Source organism: Centruroides sculpturatus, unplaced genomic scaffold, assembly GCF_000671375.1.
Source record: "Centruroides sculpturatus isolate CEXI.00-Female unplaced genomic scaffold, Cexi_2.0 scaffold939, whole genome shotgun sequence".
Classification (NCBI taxonomy): domain Eukaryota; kingdom Metazoa; phylum Arthropoda; class Arachnida; order Scorpiones; family Buthidae; genus Centruroides; species Centruroides sculpturatus.
Window position 1 is genome coordinate 62,304 of NW_019385275.1, and position 19,476 is coordinate 81,779.

At 29.9% G+C, this 19,476-nt stretch overlaps 2 protein-coding genes across 2 annotated transcripts in view; one reads left to right on the plus strand and one right to left on the minus strand.

The window, feature by feature from the left end:
* LOC111637056 (E3 ubiquitin-protein ligase listerin-like) overlaps window positions 1-11,754 on the minus strand; it is a 59,377-nt gene extending 47,623 nt beyond the window's left edge. The window contains exons 1-6 of the mRNA XM_023382460.1: window positions 11,659-11,754; window positions 8,218-8,430; window positions 8,042-8,140; window positions 7,636-7,866; window positions 7,502-7,563; window positions 3,102-3,282 (exon numbers count right to left, since the gene is read on the minus strand). Coding sequence (XP_023238228.1) covers window positions 3,102-3,282; window positions 7,502-7,563; window positions 7,636-7,866; window positions 8,042-8,140; window positions 8,218-8,430; window positions 11,659-11,703 — 831 coding nt within the window. The 5' untranslated portion in view covers window positions 11,704-11,754. The remainder of the gene's footprint in view (window positions 1-3,101; window positions 3,283-7,501; window positions 7,564-7,635; window positions 7,867-8,041; window positions 8,141-8,217; window positions 8,431-11,658) is intronic.
* Window positions 11,755-15,380: 3,626 nt separating this feature from the next.
* Window positions 15,381-18,765, plus strand: LOC111637051 (porimin-like). Its single transcript, XM_023382455.1, has 2 exons — window positions 15,381-15,573; window positions 17,837-18,765. The coding sequence occupies exons 1-2, from the start codon at window positions 15,489-15,491 to the stop codon at window positions 18,307-18,309; spliced, it is 558 nt and encodes a 185-aa protein (XP_023238223.1). The 5' UTR covers window positions 15,381-15,488; the 3' UTR covers window positions 18,310-18,765.
* Window positions 18,766-19,476: the final 711 nt, after the last annotated feature.

The following is a 19,476-nucleotide window of genomic DNA, read 5'->3' on the forward strand; positions in this document are numbered from 1 at the left end:
TTATTATTATTATTATTATAAATTAATAATTACAGAAAAATTTTTGATTTAAATAAAAAATTTCTAACACAATAAGATATGTTTAAATTATAAATTACAAGTAAGTTAAAAAAACCAGTTACATGTTTCAAATTTTAAATTAAAAATATTTGGAATAAAAATTTTTAAATTTCACAATCATAATTTAAACAATTTAAAATACTTTTCTGGTAGATTAAAAAATAGGAATGAATTTAAATATCTTATAAGTAGCATATATAAATAACTTGAATAATTATATTGAAATTGTCCATAATGCAGAAGTAAGTAGGATTAATTATGTAACACAGTGAGTATGCAAGTAATCATTATGATTCATTACAAGGGAATGGGGAGTGTTTACAAAAACATTATGTAATGCTAGGATCTTAACCCTTGGGTAAGAGAATGATTTGTTTTTGTTTCTGAAGTGTTGCATAGCAAACTGTTTATGTCACTGCTTTGTATATTATACATATAATTAATAAAATAATGTAACATTCAGTGTCCCATGTTTTGTATTATTACTTAGTGCAATTAATGGAGTTGATCAAGGTCACTCAGTGTGATAAACCCTTATGTAAGATAACCTTTGTGGTTATATAAATCAAATACTATAATATAACAAACATTCAAATGAAAACCAGAGTTTGGTTATTTCAGCCTACCATTGTCATGTTTATCGCCATACTAAAATGGTACAAAATGGCATAATTTCATTGGTCAAGTAGACATCAATTGAAAATATTTCTCAAATTTTTTAAGATATCATATTTTTTCCTAATGTTAACTCTAAAAAACTGTACCATTCACAGCCAAATATCAAATGGTAATCTGCCAATGAATCAAATTTTGCAAAAAAAGGACCAAATATTTAAACTCGGCACCCTCAAAAACCAATTAAAACATATTTTGTGCAGACTAGTAAACTTGTATTATGTAATTTTCCTATTGAAATGCCACCATACTGCTGGTATGATAGAAAGAAGAAACTGTTGCAAAAGGGGGTTGAAGTAATTTGGCCAAAAGTAATCATTGATCTCCTCCTGGAAGAAAGGATAGTCAATGACTACTAATTAATACTGGTCTACTATTAATTAATATTTGAAAAGTGATATGTGTTGGATAGATTGTGATAGCTCCACACATGATTGAAGTTGCTAACCTTGATGTCTGAAAGACTTCACGACTTGTTTTAAAAAAAAAAATCGTATAAAAATGCAAGAATAATTGCTTTTATGTGATAATAAAGTGTTTATATTTTTGTAACTGTTTGTATAAACTACTTGGGAAGTATGTCCTCATATATATGGCATTTACAGAAAAATGATTTGAATTAGTTTGATTTATTTGGTTAAGGCAATTGACACATGAGCAATATGCCGAGGGGACGTATCCCAAGAAGACTTATATGAAGCTGATCCCTGTTTAGATGTTAATAACATGAAGAAAACCTGGAAAACTCCACATGGCCAGCCCATGGCCAACTACCAATGTTCGGTGGTTTTATCCACTTGGCTATTGGAAGGTACTTATTAGAAAATATCAATTAGAAATGAAAAAAACCTGAGTTGCTAATGTAGAAAATTAAATACTTATAGATTTTCACAGGTTAACACTTTCAATTCCACACAGGCAAGTGCTGTGCGCTGCCTGTCACAGTAATGATGTAGCACATCTAATTCATGCTATATCATTGTAGCAGTAATTAAGTTTATATATATATTAGAGATACCATGAATATTCGGCTACTATTCAGTATTCGGCCTATTCTGCTACTTTTTTCAATATTCGGTATTCAGCCAAATAATGAATACTAAATCATAAAAAAAAACACACATATTACTCAAAAACGTATTTATTTTAATCACAAATTATTACATTTAATACTTAAAATCTATCAGTGGTAAGTTGTGATGAATGAAAACAATTTTTTCAGCATTTGTTGATAGCAAACGATTGCGCTTTTCCTCATAAACTATACCTGCTTCTGAAAATAGCCTCTCACTATATATACTACTGCTGGGAGACGATAGATAAATCTTAGCGAATTCTGTCAGGCTTGGATACTGTTTTGTGTTTGCTGACCACCACTTGTAAAGGTCTGCCGTCCGATGTAGGCGAACAGTTTTCATATAATGTAATACAAACAGTGATATTTTTTAGTAATAAGGACTAATAGTAACACAATTTGATGTAACAATGAACAAATAATGCATGTCGTGACACGATCTAATCATAAACAAAACAAATGCACCCGCAGTGTCACTACTGCACTCACCGCAATGAGACAGGTCGTAACCTGTCATCCATAAAATGCACACCTATTTTGCCGAACATTCGGCGCTTTGGCCGAGTGCATAGCCAAATATTCGGTATTCGGCAAAATCACTATTCATGGCATCACTAATATATATATATATATGTGGACAGCGAAACGCCATCTGCTGGCGAGACGACGAGAGCGGGACGAAGCGCGACTTTGTGAGAGGAGACGACGGTTGAAGAAGAACACGCGAAAAGACGAAAGACGAAAAAGAAGTCTTACATTTGCTTTTTATAATAGTCACAATATTTTTTACGTAATTTGTATTCCTTAAAACATTCCTGTTATCCAAATCTTTCTTACCTCAATTAAAGTTTTTCAAAAGACAAAGAAAAGTCTCACATATATATATATTGATATATTTTTAAAAATTATATACATTTTAAGAATTATTATATTTAGTTTATTATTTTCTTAAATTTTTTGGCACTACATGTAAAACCAGGAAATGAAATTAGACAGACAGAAATTAATTGATATATAGAAATACAATCAATATTTTGGGGTGATAATTTATGACATTATGTAAGTTAAAGTATGTTAACGAAAATGCAGAGTTTTGTAGCACTGGTCAAATAACCTAGGTGTGCATAGGAAACAAAAAACATCCTCATTTACATATATTCAGTATTCAGCAAAATCACTATTCATGGCATCACTAATATATATATATGTATATTTTTTTTTTTTTAAATTATAAAATAAATAATCAAACAGAAAAATAAAAAAATTAAATTTTTATATAAAATTAGCTTACCATTAATTCTTTGTGTCTTGCAAATTTCCAAAATTTTGTTTCAATTAATATTTTATCAATTGAATCTTGAATTTTCTTGTAATGATTTGGTGAAATGTTTAAAATGAATAATCCTAAGCCTTCAAATGAACATTTTAAAATACGATGATATTTATTCTGAATATCTTCTGTCAAATTTGTGCTATATTCATAAAATAATTACAAATTATTTATTATTTACATGCTTTATTAATATACAGGTATCCCTTATATAACACAGTAGATACATTCCAAAAAAGTGCAGTGTTGTGCAGTGTTATGCAAATTTGTGCTATACAAAACAAAGGACTAATACTAACATAGAGTTAACATTCCATAAGTTAACGAAAGTATACTATTCTTTTTCATTACTAAGAGAAATATGTTTATTAAAGCAATCAATAATTAATTAATAATCACAATTAAAAGTATTCTTTTATGCATTAATATTAATTTTAGTTAAACAAGGGCATTTTTTACAAAATATTGTCACCATCTCAGTTTTTTTGTTGATCTTGATCCAAAGTATCAGCAACATTCTCATATTTTTTATTTTTATCATAAAAAATGTTTATGGATGACAGAATAAAAATTATCTTATTAATTGAAAATTTGTAATAGCAGGCTGCATTTGTTCATTTGAGTATTGAGTGACTTTTTCCAGAATTTGTTTGAATACCAAATTGTTACAAGTACTGTACCAAGATACCACCATACTTTATTGTACATATGTATGTGTACATATATATATATATAAAATATGTTTAAATTACATTTAATTTTATATATATAGTTTAAAAGTTTAATAGCACTTATCTAAAAACGTTTAAATAAACTTTACTAAATAAAAAGATTGATCATAAAAACAAAACACAGTGGATCATAAATGCTAAAATCTGAAAGCAACAATGGCAACACAGAGTTGATAGGAATGCTAGGACAAAGAAGAAAAATATTGTCCTATCTGTTTTCATTAAAGTAAACCTGACAAAAAGTACAAAATAATTTGAAAATTTCAATAAAATCCATGGGCAAATTTGAAACAACATGCATGATTACTTGAATAAAAACAAAATATTGGATAATAAAGTTTAGACTTAAAAATTGTGAAATTTTGTATGAAGGATTTTCAAAACAGTATTAGATCAAAACCAGAAGTTGTGTTGTACAGGAGATATTTTCAATTTTCAGGTTGCATTAGAGTGAAACCATGTTGTAGAAGTACCGTGTTGCATGAGGGTTACCTGTATTTGTAATTACTTTATGATTAATTATTTTTAGTATTAAAATAGTAGCAATAAAAAAAATTTATAAATATACTATTTATAAATACAATTATTTAATAATAAAACATTTGTCAAACTATTGATGAAACAGAAACATATTTTAAATTGTAAATGTTAATTAAGATATTGAAAACATTGATAATTATTAAATTATTAAATTTTTTTTATAAATGCTAATTTAACATTAAAAAACTAAAATATAATTGAGTAACTAAATCTGAGTATAACTATAACATATCGAAATATCATTTTTGAAAAAATGAAAATTCAGACTAGCAAGTTTTTTGAAAGTGCAATTTTAACAATTTTCACTTTCTTATTTATAAATATATTAGTTGCATATGCCTTGCATTGTTCAGGCTTTTGAGGGAGTGGGGACTGGTGAGATTGGGTTTAAAGACAATGATAAAAACAATGATTTATGCAGTTCAGGTAGTTGTATATATGGTTTTTTTATATTTTCTTGGTTGTTTATTTCTTATAATAATAGTGTTATGTTATCAGATACTTACAACTATAAGGAGTGAATTTACTTCCCCTACATGAAACTAAACTTTTGTAATTAGGCCTATAGCATTTTTATCTGTTCATTGTTTTAGTATCAATCTGGCACAATTGTAGATGTGAATGATACTGTTGGGACCTCAACAGAGCTGTAGATCATACCCATAGGAGCAAAAAAGTCAAAGGAATAATACTTCTATGTGACTCTTTGTAAATATAGCTCTCTGAAATCAGTCTAAGACTGGAATCCGCTAAGACTACCATATTTAAATACTTAGCCCAGGCAACTATGTTGGCTTTGAGTATTCCACTTAAATGTTTGTGAAGAACTTGATGCTCTATAGTTTTAGGAGGTGTGGGGAGATTGCCCCAAGAGGGCATTAGGATATTCTCTATTGCTTGCACCAAAGCACATGACTACATTCAGAGCATCGGTCAATGCAAGTGACAAAAAAACCTTGACTGGCACAGAGCCTGTAGAATAGACAGTAGTACCAGTTCAAGGTAAAAACTATTTTTGGTCAGTTAATGCAATTGTTATTTATGTTAAAGGCACTGATCTCATCCTAAAACATACCTTGCTTGCAAATCTTAGCAGTGTGTGCAGCGTGACTTCCAGCTCCTACAGGTGTCAAATGCAAACAGTGTCATAAAATCTGATTTCATCCCCCTATCTCCAAACTTCCAAACCTTTTGAGCGATCTGGACATAGTTTGCATAGTTGTTCTTTACAATTCTCCAAAAAATATAAGCTACTTTAAAACTCAAACTCTCACTCCCTCCCCACAAACTACCAAACTCTTTGACTGATTTGAAGAAAATTTTGCATAGATACTCTCCACCACCCTAGTTTGAAAGAAAGGTGAATTTGGGCATCAGGCATAATGTATGTTTCAGCATGATGATTGCCCAGTGCATTTTTCATGCAGAGCAAGAAACATACTTTATTTTATTAGATTACAATGGACATTAAATAAGTTGGAGTGGTCCAGTTTCATTACCTGCTAAAGTGCCAGACAACATTTCTGGACTTCTTTTTATGAGATGTATGCCAATGTGCTCAAATAGAATACATATGGCAATCTATCAACCACCCCAGAAAATATAAAGCAACATTCAGAAATGTTTGCAGGAACAGTGATGAAGAAACATTATGCCCACCAAATTCAACAGCAAAATCAATAATGCAATTTCCTTTTACCTTTACAATTAAACAACCATTGTTTAGAACATTTTTGTTTCACATGTTTGTTTCTGGAATATTCTGGTGTCTCAACTTAAATGGTTTATCTTGTATAAGAAAGAGAACAGAAAATATTTGAAGAGACCTTATACTATTAATTGATGAATGGTTAAAAATGATGATGTCTAACACACAATACAGTAGACTGATTATCCAAACATCAAGCTAATTGAAAACAAGAAAGTTATGTTAATCAGATGTTTTAGATAATCAAGTCAGGCTTTGTCATTAGGTAAATCTAGATGAATGGCTAGGGGTGAAAAAGATTTTTCCTTCAAGGATAGTTTTTAGAAAATTATTGTGCATAATAATATGATCTATAGATTTAAATTTGCTATATCCTATTTCCTGTATTAACCATCTTTGTTCTGGCACTTCCCTTAGAACTGCTTTTGTTTTCCGTTCAGCCTAGCTTGTTTTGTTTATTCTCCTCCATCTACATTTCTGCTGCCTCCAGACAGGTCATATTTTACTTTCCTAGTGTCCATCACTAATTTCTATACAGCAAAATGCTCCAGAGAAATCTTAGAAAATGTTTTCTTTGCTTCCATACTTAAGTATTTTGACATTAGCAGAGTCCTATCCTTTTTTTAATCTTCTTTAATGGTTTTCAAATTTCAAATCAACTTTGAATTTCCAAACAGTTAATCAGCTAAGTTTTTCTTTGGCTATTCTTTAACAATAATATCAACTAAACATCAAATTACCTCTGCTTTTGATATAGATGTATAATTAAAAATTTTGCAAAAACTATTACTCAGAAAACTCAAATATTCAAAATTATACCTACATAAATTACCAATGATAAACAAATTAAAAAGATGTATAAAATTTGTTTTATCTATTGATATTATTTTTTGTTCAATGAAGACATACAAACATTTCCAAAGAAAAAAAGTGCATCAGATTTTCACTTGCCTAGATGTAGCAGCCAACCTCATACACAGCAAAGAATACCCAATTATTAGATATAATTGCAACTAAACTACATTACATGAGGTTATATTTTTAAGCATTTAATATTTTGAAATACACAACACTATTATCAGATAACTAATTAGAAAATGTTATGTAAATATTGACCAGCAGTATACTAAATTTATTTTGAATTTATCTAATTGTTTTATATAGCTTCAGCAATAAATCCACACACAAAGAATAAAAAATACAAATTATTATATGATAGAAACAAGTGAAATGTGAACTTTGATAAAAATTTTACATAGTAACTCTTTTCACTGGTAATGGTTCAGATAATTTGATGGTTTGAATGATCAATGTTCAGATTACACTACTATATTTAAAAACTCAAAACAAATTTTTGCAAAAAACTATAGTAAAATACTTACGAATTATCATTTAATTGTTGGAGACTTTGAGGTGTTAGGTTGAAAATATTATCTTGTATGTACTATAAATAAAATAATTTACATTATTATACATATTATTACTGAAAAAATTTTAATTATATTTTTTCACATACATTAAATATTTCATCTTTACAATACATTAATGCTTCTCCTTGTTTGCTTTCTGGAAATGCTTCATTAAAGGCAGATTTTGCAGCAGAAGCTGCAGGACTATAGGGATCTGCCTGGCAAATCAACCAAACTCCCATTAAACTTCGAAGATGTGGTGCTAGATTTCGTCCAACTTTTTTAACTAATTGACAATGAGCTTCATGAGTAGCTTCCCTAATCCGTCGATCAAAATCCTAAAGAGAATCCATAATAAACCTTTTATAATAATCAAGAATATTTTATAAAATAATTAAGAATTTGGTTTAATGAAAATTAAATTTATTATTATAAATTAATTTTTTATTACTCTAAATATTATATATTCATTCTTTAACTGTTTTGATTAAACAAACTTTTCAAAACATTTACCATTGCTAGTTGATTATAAAGTCTTGGCCAATAAGGAAGAGCTCCTTTTAACAGTTCTTCATTTTTAGTTTTACATAATTCACTAAACTCTTGAATTGCCTATAAATGGCAAAAAAATTTAATTTTACTATTTAATTAAATGAAATTCCTTCTTACAATATAAAATCAATAACTACCTTTAGTTTGGTAACAGAATCTCTTTTAGTCATTTTTCGCATCACCATTCGAAAATCTCCATCAACAGCAGAGGAAATATCATCTTCACAAACCTGACTAGTTGCTGGTACATAGTTTAGAATATCAGATGTTAAACTAGAGAAACCAATAAAACCAGTGGTTCCAATACCAGAAGAACAAAGTAATTCAGCACTTCTTCCACTACTTGAAGGCTATAAATGATAAAAATACAAATTTAAATAAGTATGCCATTTTTAATTTAAAAAAATCAATAATCAAATTTAATCAATAAACATCAATAATTAAATTAAAATGCTTTTGTAAATGTAAATTAATTTAAATATTAACATTTGTTTAATTATCAGAGAATTTGAAGCATGATAAAATTTTCAACTTTATTAGTAGTTGCAGTTCTTTCAAATAACAACATATAGCCACTCCTCATTTAACGGCAGCTCTCCAGTGCAGGGAATCCCCTTTCTCAGTCTGAGTCTTGGGAACCCTCTTTCATAGTCATAGTCTTGTTCCTGTAGTTAGTTTACTACACAAAGCATTCACAGTCTCCAAGACTATAATACTTTGTTTGTAAATTTGTATTTTATTGTGCATCTCATAATACAAGATATTGGCAAAAAGAAAAAACATGACTTCACCTGGACAAAATTGCATGTAAGGGGCATTAATGGTACTAAATTTTGGTGGTTAAAGATCAAGAGAATGAGGAAAGGTGTAATATGTCAAGAGGGATCAGACTTAAAATTTTTTTTATGAAACTCATTTCTACCCTCAAAATTAAAGCTTTTTGTCATTTTACAATTATTAATAATATAAAAATTTTTATGATAAAATCTCATAACAGACAGCACCACACAATTTATTTATTAATAGTATGATTAATAATATAAAAATGATTTTTTAAATAAAATCTCTTAACAGCCAAAAAAGTTATGCAACTCATTGCTGGATTTTTTAAAATGAATGAACTTTAATTTTTTAGTACAACATTTTAATATTTTTGCTGATTGTATTTTTATGTTCTGTAATATGTAAGAAATGCAAATTAAAATATTACCATTAAAGTTATCAAGTTGGAGTTTGCTTTAGACCATTTCTTTATCAAGAATAAATAAAACAATTAAGCTCCTTGTTTATTGACCAATTAACAACTTAGTCACAGGAACAGAACTTGGTTGTTAAGTGAGAGTGCCTGTATACTTCTAATCTTTAAATACTTTTATACATCAAGTTAATTGCTGAATATTTCCTTAAACAAACTTTCTGCAAAAATACCTATAGACTTATTCTTGAATACCAAACTTAATTTTAATGCAGACATTTCAGAGATAAAAAAAACTCCAAAAACTGGATGTATTAACTAAAATTAATATCAAAAACCTTAAATCCAGTAAAAATAGTATGTTTATTAACAGAATGAATGTTTTCAACCAAGTACAATGGTCATCTTCAAATTCTATTTTTGGGAATTCCTGAGAATTACTATTCCATTACTTAGGTTAGAGAATTTCTAACCTTTGAAAGAAAAACTAGTGATAAAGCAAATGGAATAGTAGTAGAGCTCCTTCTGTGTGCAATTCTAAAGTTGGAGAGTTTTGCTACTTCCTTGAAGATATTGCATAAAACTTTGTTTCAAGTGTCAGTCCTAAAAGTCTTACTATCATCACACCTATAGAATTCATCTGATTGCAATAATGATATATGATGATCTTAATAAACTTCTGTTGGTAATAAACATTTAAGAGATGAATGACAACTTTCTTTAAAATTCCTTTTATCTAAACTTCAAGATCTAGGAGATTTATCTTAAATTAGGAAGTGAGGTGAGAGAGTGGGAAAAGATCTTCCACAATGGAAAATTTTAAATTTTATAAATGGTGTAAGAAAGACCTAAACACACTATTGCAGGTTTCTATATAAAAGTTACATGATCAGTTTATTAACAATTTATAGCTGGTTTTATTAATACTTTATTTTAGGACAATATTTGACATTTTTAAGTTCTACTGTACAGCACACATTGAGGACAAACTAACTAAGGTAACCAAAACTTTCATTTAACATACTGTTTGTATTGGTAGCAGAATTTTCCTCGGATACATATCGTACAACTTCTGAGGCCTTAGCATCACTCAGCTGAGCAAAATCTTCTGTATTTTTAAGTGAGTTCATTTAATTGTATGAGTACTTGCTTGGATTGCTTTAGAGAATTTCTAACCTTTGAAAGAAAAACTAGTGATAAAGCAGTGCTTTAAAGTGAACAATAGGAGATGCTGATAGTCCTTCCCAATGACAATTTGCCACAAAGATAGATAGAAAAATAAGACTGCCAATAGATCCAAAGAATTCACAGCAAAAGAATACAGTATAATCCAAATTGGACAACTGTTTTAACACTCATTTCCACCATCCTTGCAAACAAAGGATCAATTGAGAGAAGTTTTAAAATCTTTAGAACAGCCGTAAAAAAACAGACTAAGTGCATAAACAAATTCGAGCATTGATCTAAGCTTAATGTGGATTTTTTAATGTTAAGCTTGGATCAACTTTGATAATCCCAGAGTGATAATTGAGTATCTAGAAAATTTGAAGAATGGAAAGTAATGTAAATAAAAAGAAGGAAAAAGAATAATTTTGATATATTAGAGTGCCAACAAAGAAACTAGTAAATATGGTTCTTCTAGTAAGAGTCAAACTCTGAATGATAGGTTTTTTTTGACACCCAAACTGTAGATCCCATTGTACAAGCAAAAAAGTCAAAGAAACCATACCTTGTACATCAACCCTTTGCGAGCTATTCACCTCCAAAGGTCAGTTTTTAACACACATCAGTAAACTGCCTATGCTACATGCTCTGTGCCATCAAAATTCACTATTGCTTGCCTTAACTAATACTCTGCATGTAATCATGTGCTTCAGTGCTCACTATCGCTCACATCTCAGTGCCCAGGTGTCCTAGTTTTAGAGTGTTTACTAGTTTTACACTTGAAGCTGGCATAGTTGTGTGGGCTAAATAGTTAAATGCAATAGTCTTAGTGGAGCGATGCAACTCACAATCTCACGCAACCAGATTTTGGGAGGCTTTATCTCACAATAAGTCGTTTGTAAAGGTATGGTTCCTTTGACTTTTTCTTCCTATGGGCTCTACAACTCTAATATGGTCTCAAACGTCTCAGAGTTTGAATTCAGCCCTTCTGATAACAAATGATGTAACTTTTTATTAATATACATTTCCAAGCTTATGTTAGTCAGTACTTTACACTGAAGTCCATTGGCAACGTAATTAAGCTCAGGATTTATTTGGGATATATCTGAGAGTAAACAATATGTAAAAGAAGTTCGGTATAATATAACAATTAAGATAAAAAAATATAAATATGAAATTATATTTTTAAGCTAAATAACGTAAATAAAATAATACACACCCTGACATTTCCTTTGGTTCGGTTTGCTTTCTTTTTCCCTCCCATGACTGTTTACGTCGTCTGTACAAAAAACAAAATGGAGGAGACTAGCGAAACCTATCGAGAAAATATCAAATTTTTATTATTTTAATAAATTTTTATAATGTTTACGATATATATAAAATAATTATTAACTTTTAAAAATCTACTTGTAATATGAAATTGTTATTTTTATATAATAATATTTATTTCTATAGTGGACTCTGGTTAGCGTCAACTTCCGGTTAAAAAATTGTTCTTGTTTGTTTGCATTGAATAAAAACACCCAGGAAGACTTTTCTATGGAAAATTCCCTCTTATTTACCTTTATATTTTTCTTTTTGTTATTCCCTGTTATTTTTGTTCCGCTCTGTAACCATCAAGAGGGACTTTTATCAAGCCTATTATCGGTTTGGCCAGACTCACAGTGAAGTGTTCTGATTAGTGTTACCACCCGGTTTTCACCCGGACAATCCGGGAATTGACTCACTGTCCGGAGGAACTATTAATTTTTGTCCGGAAAAGTATTGGAATCGTGTCAAATTTGACCCTCCAAGTTTCTTTTGCAAATCTACACGTCTGAAGACCTCACGAACCCCTCAAAAAAGTCAATGAAAGAGGAAAAATTCGCGCGAGTGTGTGTGTTGGCGTCTAATTTGTTTAATTTCTTTACTTTCTGTTCTGAGATAGTAAACAATATCTCAGAATGGGTAAAGTTTAAGAAACGAAATGTGGCACTGTAGCTTGCGTATAAAGGGGCATTAATACAATTAAATTTTGGTTCTTGATTAAAGGTCGACAGGGTGAAGACATAAAAGTGGTCATGTGTCATATCTCTTAATGAATATTTTACTCATTATTAGCGTTCAAAATTAAAAATAATAATAATAATAATAAAATAAAACTCGTCTCTACCCTCAAAGTAAGCTTTTTTGTCATTTTATAATAGTACAGTAAAACCCATTAAGATGTTCTCGCCTAAGATGCTACAATGTATATGGGGACACGATTTAGTTCAACCACTTTGACGCTTAATAACTAACTCTTGTGTTAAACCATCTGACTCCGATTCTGACCATTCTGATCACAGAAATTATTAGGCTTCAAACAGGCTGAACAAAATCATGCCTCACACACACAGTCTAACATCCACACATATAGAAAAAAAACCTCGAATCTTTTGTATATCTCGAAATTTCAATGTGTCCCGAATCCAAAAATGTAAAAATTTGGGAGGGGTCATTTTTTTGACCGAGCGCTACACTTTTCCTCTGCTATATATAACAGCCGGAGAAGTAAAAATTATCGAATACATATTTATATATTACTCAGAGGAGTATTATTGGAATAAAAAGTTTCTACGTTCTATCTTTATTAGAACTGTATTTATTGAATTCTGAGGTCACGTGATGACATCAGAATTTTCGGGTCTCTTTCGGTAACAAGGCTGCCCCTGATCGGAGTCGGTAGATTTTTACGCGACTCCACAGCCCTGGTTATAAATCTACTCGCGGTTCACATAATCGGGCGAAAACGGCCAAATATCTAGCAGGCAGGCGGCTAACAGCCCATAACCGGTCATGGATAGAATCGTTGGAAGCGTTATAGGTGTGTAGCTTCCACCAGCTAAACCGGGTGAGGTGGGTGCTCCGTAAAGCGCATGCGCGGATGCGTATAATCTGGCTGCTTGGAAGGTTATAATAAAATATTAATTTTAATTAATCCAAAATACGTTAAAATATGAAAATAATCGCGCAATATGTATTTATTTTTTAGAAAATACAAGGGAAGAGGCGCTTCCACCGCTTCCAATATCGGCACGCCACTGATAAAATACTATTATTATACTTGCATATTTTTCCATCCTAAGCATTTGCCTAAAGTGTCTAGTGGTCGAGTAAGGCTTGGTTACTTCATTGTGGATCAGAGCTACTGTAATGATGGGAACTTGTAGTCGATCAAATATCCTAAGTAATAATGCTTCACAGTAAAAAAAAATCAAAGTATATACAGTAGACCCCCTATAAAACAGGTTCCTATAATTACGATTCCTATAAGACGGCGAAAAAATTGCGACGATATCCGTATAAAACGATAAAAACTCCTATAATTACGTAAAACGTCATCGGGCAGCCGAACTACTTTCTGCCGTCCAGCGCCACGCTACGGAGAGATCAGTATCGTCTGTACAGTATTATATATAAATTAGGTACTGTACATATAATTATATATATATATACTTTCCGTCGTCTAGCGCTACGCTACGGAGAGCTTAGGCGAGTAAGTTGTTTACTATTGTCTGTACAATATGTAAATTAGGTACCGTAAGTCTAATACAGTACTGTAATTTTATACATTTCTTGTGAAAGAAACATTTCTTATTCAACGGCCATTAAAATTATTTATATTAATGATGTCTCCAAAGTTCAACGAAGTTTTCGCAGAAAAATAACTTATCAGAAATCGCGGCCGCCGTTTCGAGCGCTGTTCCGCGACGAAAACAAACTTGAGCAATGGCGATGTCGAATGGTGCACACTCGGTAAGTAATCCTACAATTTTTTGTTTATAGCGTAGTTTATACGGATTATTCCCCCCAAAAATATACGTATTTTGGAAATGTTGAGTTGGATTAGTCTAGAATCGATTAATTTTATGGAAGAAAACCTTTCAAACAGCCGTAGTCCGTAAAATTCACACGTGTCGGGTTGTGATTGGCAAGGACTCGTAAGAAATCGATTCATAAAGAATGGAACGCATCTATCGTCTTATAGGGGGGTCGACTGTAATTCATTTCCAATAAAAACAAAGGAATAAATTTATGAGATATGGAGCAGTAGATCAAACAAAATAATGCATCTGATTTGATTCTGTTTCATACAGAGAACTAATTCAATACTAATATTGAATAATGTAAATTCACGTGAATAAAATACAGGAAACTCTCAATTTTTCGGTTTAATATGGCGGACGGCCGAGCCAGACAGCACGGAAATTGAAGATGAAACATTTCCTATTCTCAGGTGATCGCGTCAATACGTCTCATATGTTGTTTATTTTTCAACTGTAATTTTATGCTATATATGATAATGTTTTAACATAAAATTTTCAGCAAAAGTAAGTCGGCAAGACGCCTGAAATTACCATGACGATTCATCCGCGAAATAACGAAATGAATTCGTTTCGGGACCCAACATATTCGGGCGGACAATCTCCGAAAAACTCCTGGAGATTCCGACCCGTCTGGAATCGATTATCGGTCCCCAGAGCGGTATACTGTCATCTTAACTGTTCAGCCTTCCGGCCGTAAGACTATTGTACTTAAATCGTCGGCTGATGATTATAGTGTCGCAACGCCACTTTTCCTAAAAATTTTGTTATTGATATTATTATATCGTATATTGAAGATAACCGTAACATCGTAAATAAAATGTTTATGAAAAATGAAGTTACCCCACTATACGGACCATGCAAAAGCTCAGCCGACATTCTTTTCATTAAAAGAGCGCCCCTTGCGTCAAAATATAAAAACAACAAAATTTTTACAAGTAAAATACGAAAGATTAAATTAAAAATAAATAAAATTAACAGAAAATAATTTAAAAAATTTTCCCATAAAATTTTAAAAACTAATATCAAGCATATTCGATAGAACTTCACATCATACATAAATAAATAAATCAAACCTTAAATGCCAGACGGGTGCGCTCGCAGCGGACATATTGCGAAAGACGTAGTCAATCTTTATAAAAATTGGAGCGAAGTAAATTCGCATTTGTCATTATTCGAAGGGTGTTTTTATTGAAAAATCAAAATGAAAATCGATATTTTATTCAAATTATCGTATTTATTCTTGGTTATAGGGTCCATTAAAGCCATCGAAAGCAGCGACGAAGCTGGTAAGTAAATATTCCATGACTATTCAATAAACGGCTATTAATTCAATATAACTTGCTCATTAATATTCTGTAAGCAATATGGCATAGGATACACACATCCTATTGTTTGTCTGTCCTTATTTCTCTTATGAAATAATCAAGTGTTACCTCTTAAAAAATCTCTTATGAAATAATCAAATGTAGGTAAATGGGAAGCTTTTTTTCAGGGAAAATTACTTTAATAAAAAAAAAATTAACGCTTTGTAATTGAAATACCCTTAGAGTTATCCCCTCCTTCAATTGTTTTCCTTCCAAAATAGTTACTTTACAGGGATTTCTGTAATTTATAAAATTAATAAATTTTGTTACTTTCAGTACCATTCTGCATATGATTAAGATTTCATATGGATGCCGGAGATAAAAATCTTGAAACTGGACATATTATAGGTTTCTATTAATCTGTCTAGACAACTAGAAATCTATTTTTTGTTTAGTGTGCAGTTTATTTATTTTGGTTTTTTTTAAAACAATGACAATTAAAATTCATCTGATTATTATTTAAAAAATAATAATGTGGTGACTGCTTTTTTTATAATGATTTTTGCACATAGAACTTGCATAAACATTACTCAAAATCTGTAATAACAGAAAGTTATCAGGTATTAAAATTCTGATTACTACTAGGAAAATTTTCAAGGCCTCGGGCTTATTTACTTCCCAATAAAATTAATCGTTTTTTATTGCACGCCAATAACTAACTCTGGCTTGTTTCTAAGAATACCGAAACTGATTTTACTTGGATTTATTCAATTTTTCCAATTAAAATCTCCACACATCAAAAATTTAACTTAGATCTTACTGTAATTAATTTATTTTAAACCGCACTTGAAAGTCGATAGACAAAGGAATGTTATCTTTTAGATAATTTCATCTGTGTCAATAAACTAAGCAGATGTAATGTTAGGCAAAAAACATTTTCTATGTATAGTTTCACCTTGATATTTAAGTGATCTTATCGTTGTTTACAATACTTTTATTTTCTCTGTCAGAAAATTCAAAGAATGTTGTGCATTGTTCAGAAATTTCGTCCTCGATTACATGTGCTGCAATCTTAACTTTTTACTCTTTTTTTTTAAATCGAATTTGCTTTTATTTAACATTTGACGCTAGAATGATTTTATCACATTCATTAATGTCTAGTTATGGTTAGTTGAATATGAACAAACATTTGAGTTTATTGTTATTTTACACAGTTGGTTATACTTAAAGAAGAAAATTTTTAATGATCACCACTTAATGATTTTTAAGTCTGATACTAAGTCTAAATTTAGTTTTTTTAGATTTTATATATATATGTATATTGTTTGGCGTTTAGTTGCTTGTATTCAATGTTAGATTGTGTTGCAGCTTTTCAATATTACATTTGAAGGACAAAATAATAAAATACTTTAGATAAAAATCTTAACATAGATAATAGCCATTTTTAGGAAATTAGTTTGATATCTATTCTATTGTTAAAAAGAAAATGGATTTAAAATATCAATTGGGATTTCCCGTTGTAACGTGCAAAAAAACTACCTTAGCAACATTGTTAAAAATAACAATTTTCTTACCCCTATGAATTATACTATGAAACTTACAGTACATGTAAATGTATGTACAGTAAAATATATAATAAAAAATTTGGAGTATCTTGTAGTTTTAATTAAAACGTAACATGATTATGTAAGTGCTATTGACTTTTCTGGGTTAAGAGGATCGATGTTACAACCAGTAACTTTCCTCTGTGTAACAAAAAACCTTCACCTGGAAAATTTAACAGCACAGTCCTGTTGCAATAAAACCAAAGTATATGCTAGGTTTCATTGCATGGCTACAAATAGTTTTATAACTGAAAAATTGAATTTCTATCAGCAATATTAATTATTTTACATTTAAAATCTCACTTATTGAATAAATATATTCAATAATTCATAATCTGAACTTATTATTGTGATAAAAATTAATTTATTATGCATAATTCTCTTATTAGAAATAATTGTAATTAATCATTACAAAGTATAAAATGTTTCCACTATACAAAATTTAGATATCTTGTTATTAAAATCTATAAATATTTTGTTTTCTAATTTAATCTCTGATACTTTAGTTCATTGATCCATTTGTGATCATTCTTAGGTCACGAATCAATTGTACATAATAAAATAACTAATTATAAATTTTTCTCTTTGAATATTATACATTTTATTTAATGTTCATTCAACAAAATTTTTTTAAATTTTAGATAAGGACAACAATACAGTGGTGCCTTCAGTAGTAAATAATTCTACTAACAGTACAAGTACTATTGTTACTGTAACTGAAGAGAAAGAAGGAAGTCTTAATGAAACCTCATCTAATACTACTACTACTAATACTACTACTACTACTACTACCACCATCATTCCGGAAGATGCAACAAATTCAACTAACAGCTCCATTCCATCCACTACTAACTCCACTGAAATAAGTAGTACAACAGTGGCAAATTCAACCACCCAGGTATCTAGCACCGAATCTGGAGAAACGACTCAGACTACAGATCTGTCGACAGGAGAGAATAATCCTACAGCAGCTCCTTCTAAGCCAAAATCTGGAGGATTCAATGCTCTGAGCTTTATTGGAGGAATTGTATTCACAGTAGGACTCCTGGCTATCATGTACGTTGGCTTTAAATTTTACAAATCTCGTACAGAGAGAAATTACCACACATTATAATTACACTTTTTAGTGTCCAGAAATTCAGTTTTAAACTCACTTTTCAATAAGCACAAAACATATAGACAACTTTGTGATGGCCAAATAATTTTCCTAAACAAAAGAACAATTTTAAAATAATGCTTTCACACATTCACTTATCATGATAATAATGGTAATACATTTCAAATGGATAAATCTGATGGTTTTCAAATTTTTCTGATCATTCCCTTACACTCTTAAGTGTAAATAAATAGTTGATTTTATCAAAATTCCATAATAATTTGAAATATTTCAGTAAAATTTCTTAAAAAAGACCATAATTATGTAACATATTTAAATTACAAAAGAATTTTTATAACTTAAACAGTCTAATCTTCCTTTCAGGAACATGAATTCATTTTTCTAATTAAACATCTGTCATGTTAATCATGTGCACTTAAAAGATTAAGTAATGATATACATTAATATTAAATACATGAANTATGTAACATATTTAAATTACAAAAGAATTTTTATAACTTAAACAGTCTAATCTTCCTTTCAGGAACATGAATTCATTTTTCTAATTAAACATCTGTCATGTTAATCATGTGCACTTAAAAGATTAAGTAATGATATACATTAATATTAAATACATGAACCAAATTAAAAAAAAAAATCTCTTATTTTCATACTAAAATATCTGAAATTGATTCCATCCTGTATATAAGATAAAGCTATTTAAAAATCAAAATTGAGTTTAAAACAGTTTTTTCAAAATATCCTAGAACTGCTGAAAATGCCTTACAAATGCAAATGTATTTTACATTTGTAGAAAAATTTTATAAAACTATTCATTCCTTCAAGTTAACTTTATATAATAAATGAAGCCCGATTATATATTTAAACTATGACAATAGAAATTATTTTCGACTAAAGTTGTTTGTCTCACTAGTATTTTTTTTAATAAGATGTTACGTCCAAAATTGCCATTTTAAAGGGTACGGCTGCACTCCGTATAGTATATATGTATATTGTTGCCCAAAGATTTTTAGTCATCGAATTGAATTGTTGCGAGTCCTGTACAGTATTATGTTGTAATTATTTAATTTTCAGATATTTGTGGCTAATCGATTCGATGTTCTAATGCTTCTTTTATAGTGGGATATCGTTTAAAACAAAAAAAGGGATTGCAGAATTATGTAA

Excerpts from the sequence above, each read along its gene's own strand:
- LOC111637051 (XM_023382455.1), top strand. The coding sequence starts at position 15,489 with ATGAAAATCGATATTTTATTCAAATTATCGTATTTATTCTTGGTTATA. Across the intron at positions 15,574-17,836 it reads CGAAAGCAGCGACGAAGCTG|ATAAGGACAACAATACAGTG; the intron begins GTAAGTAAATAT and ends TTTAAATTTTAG.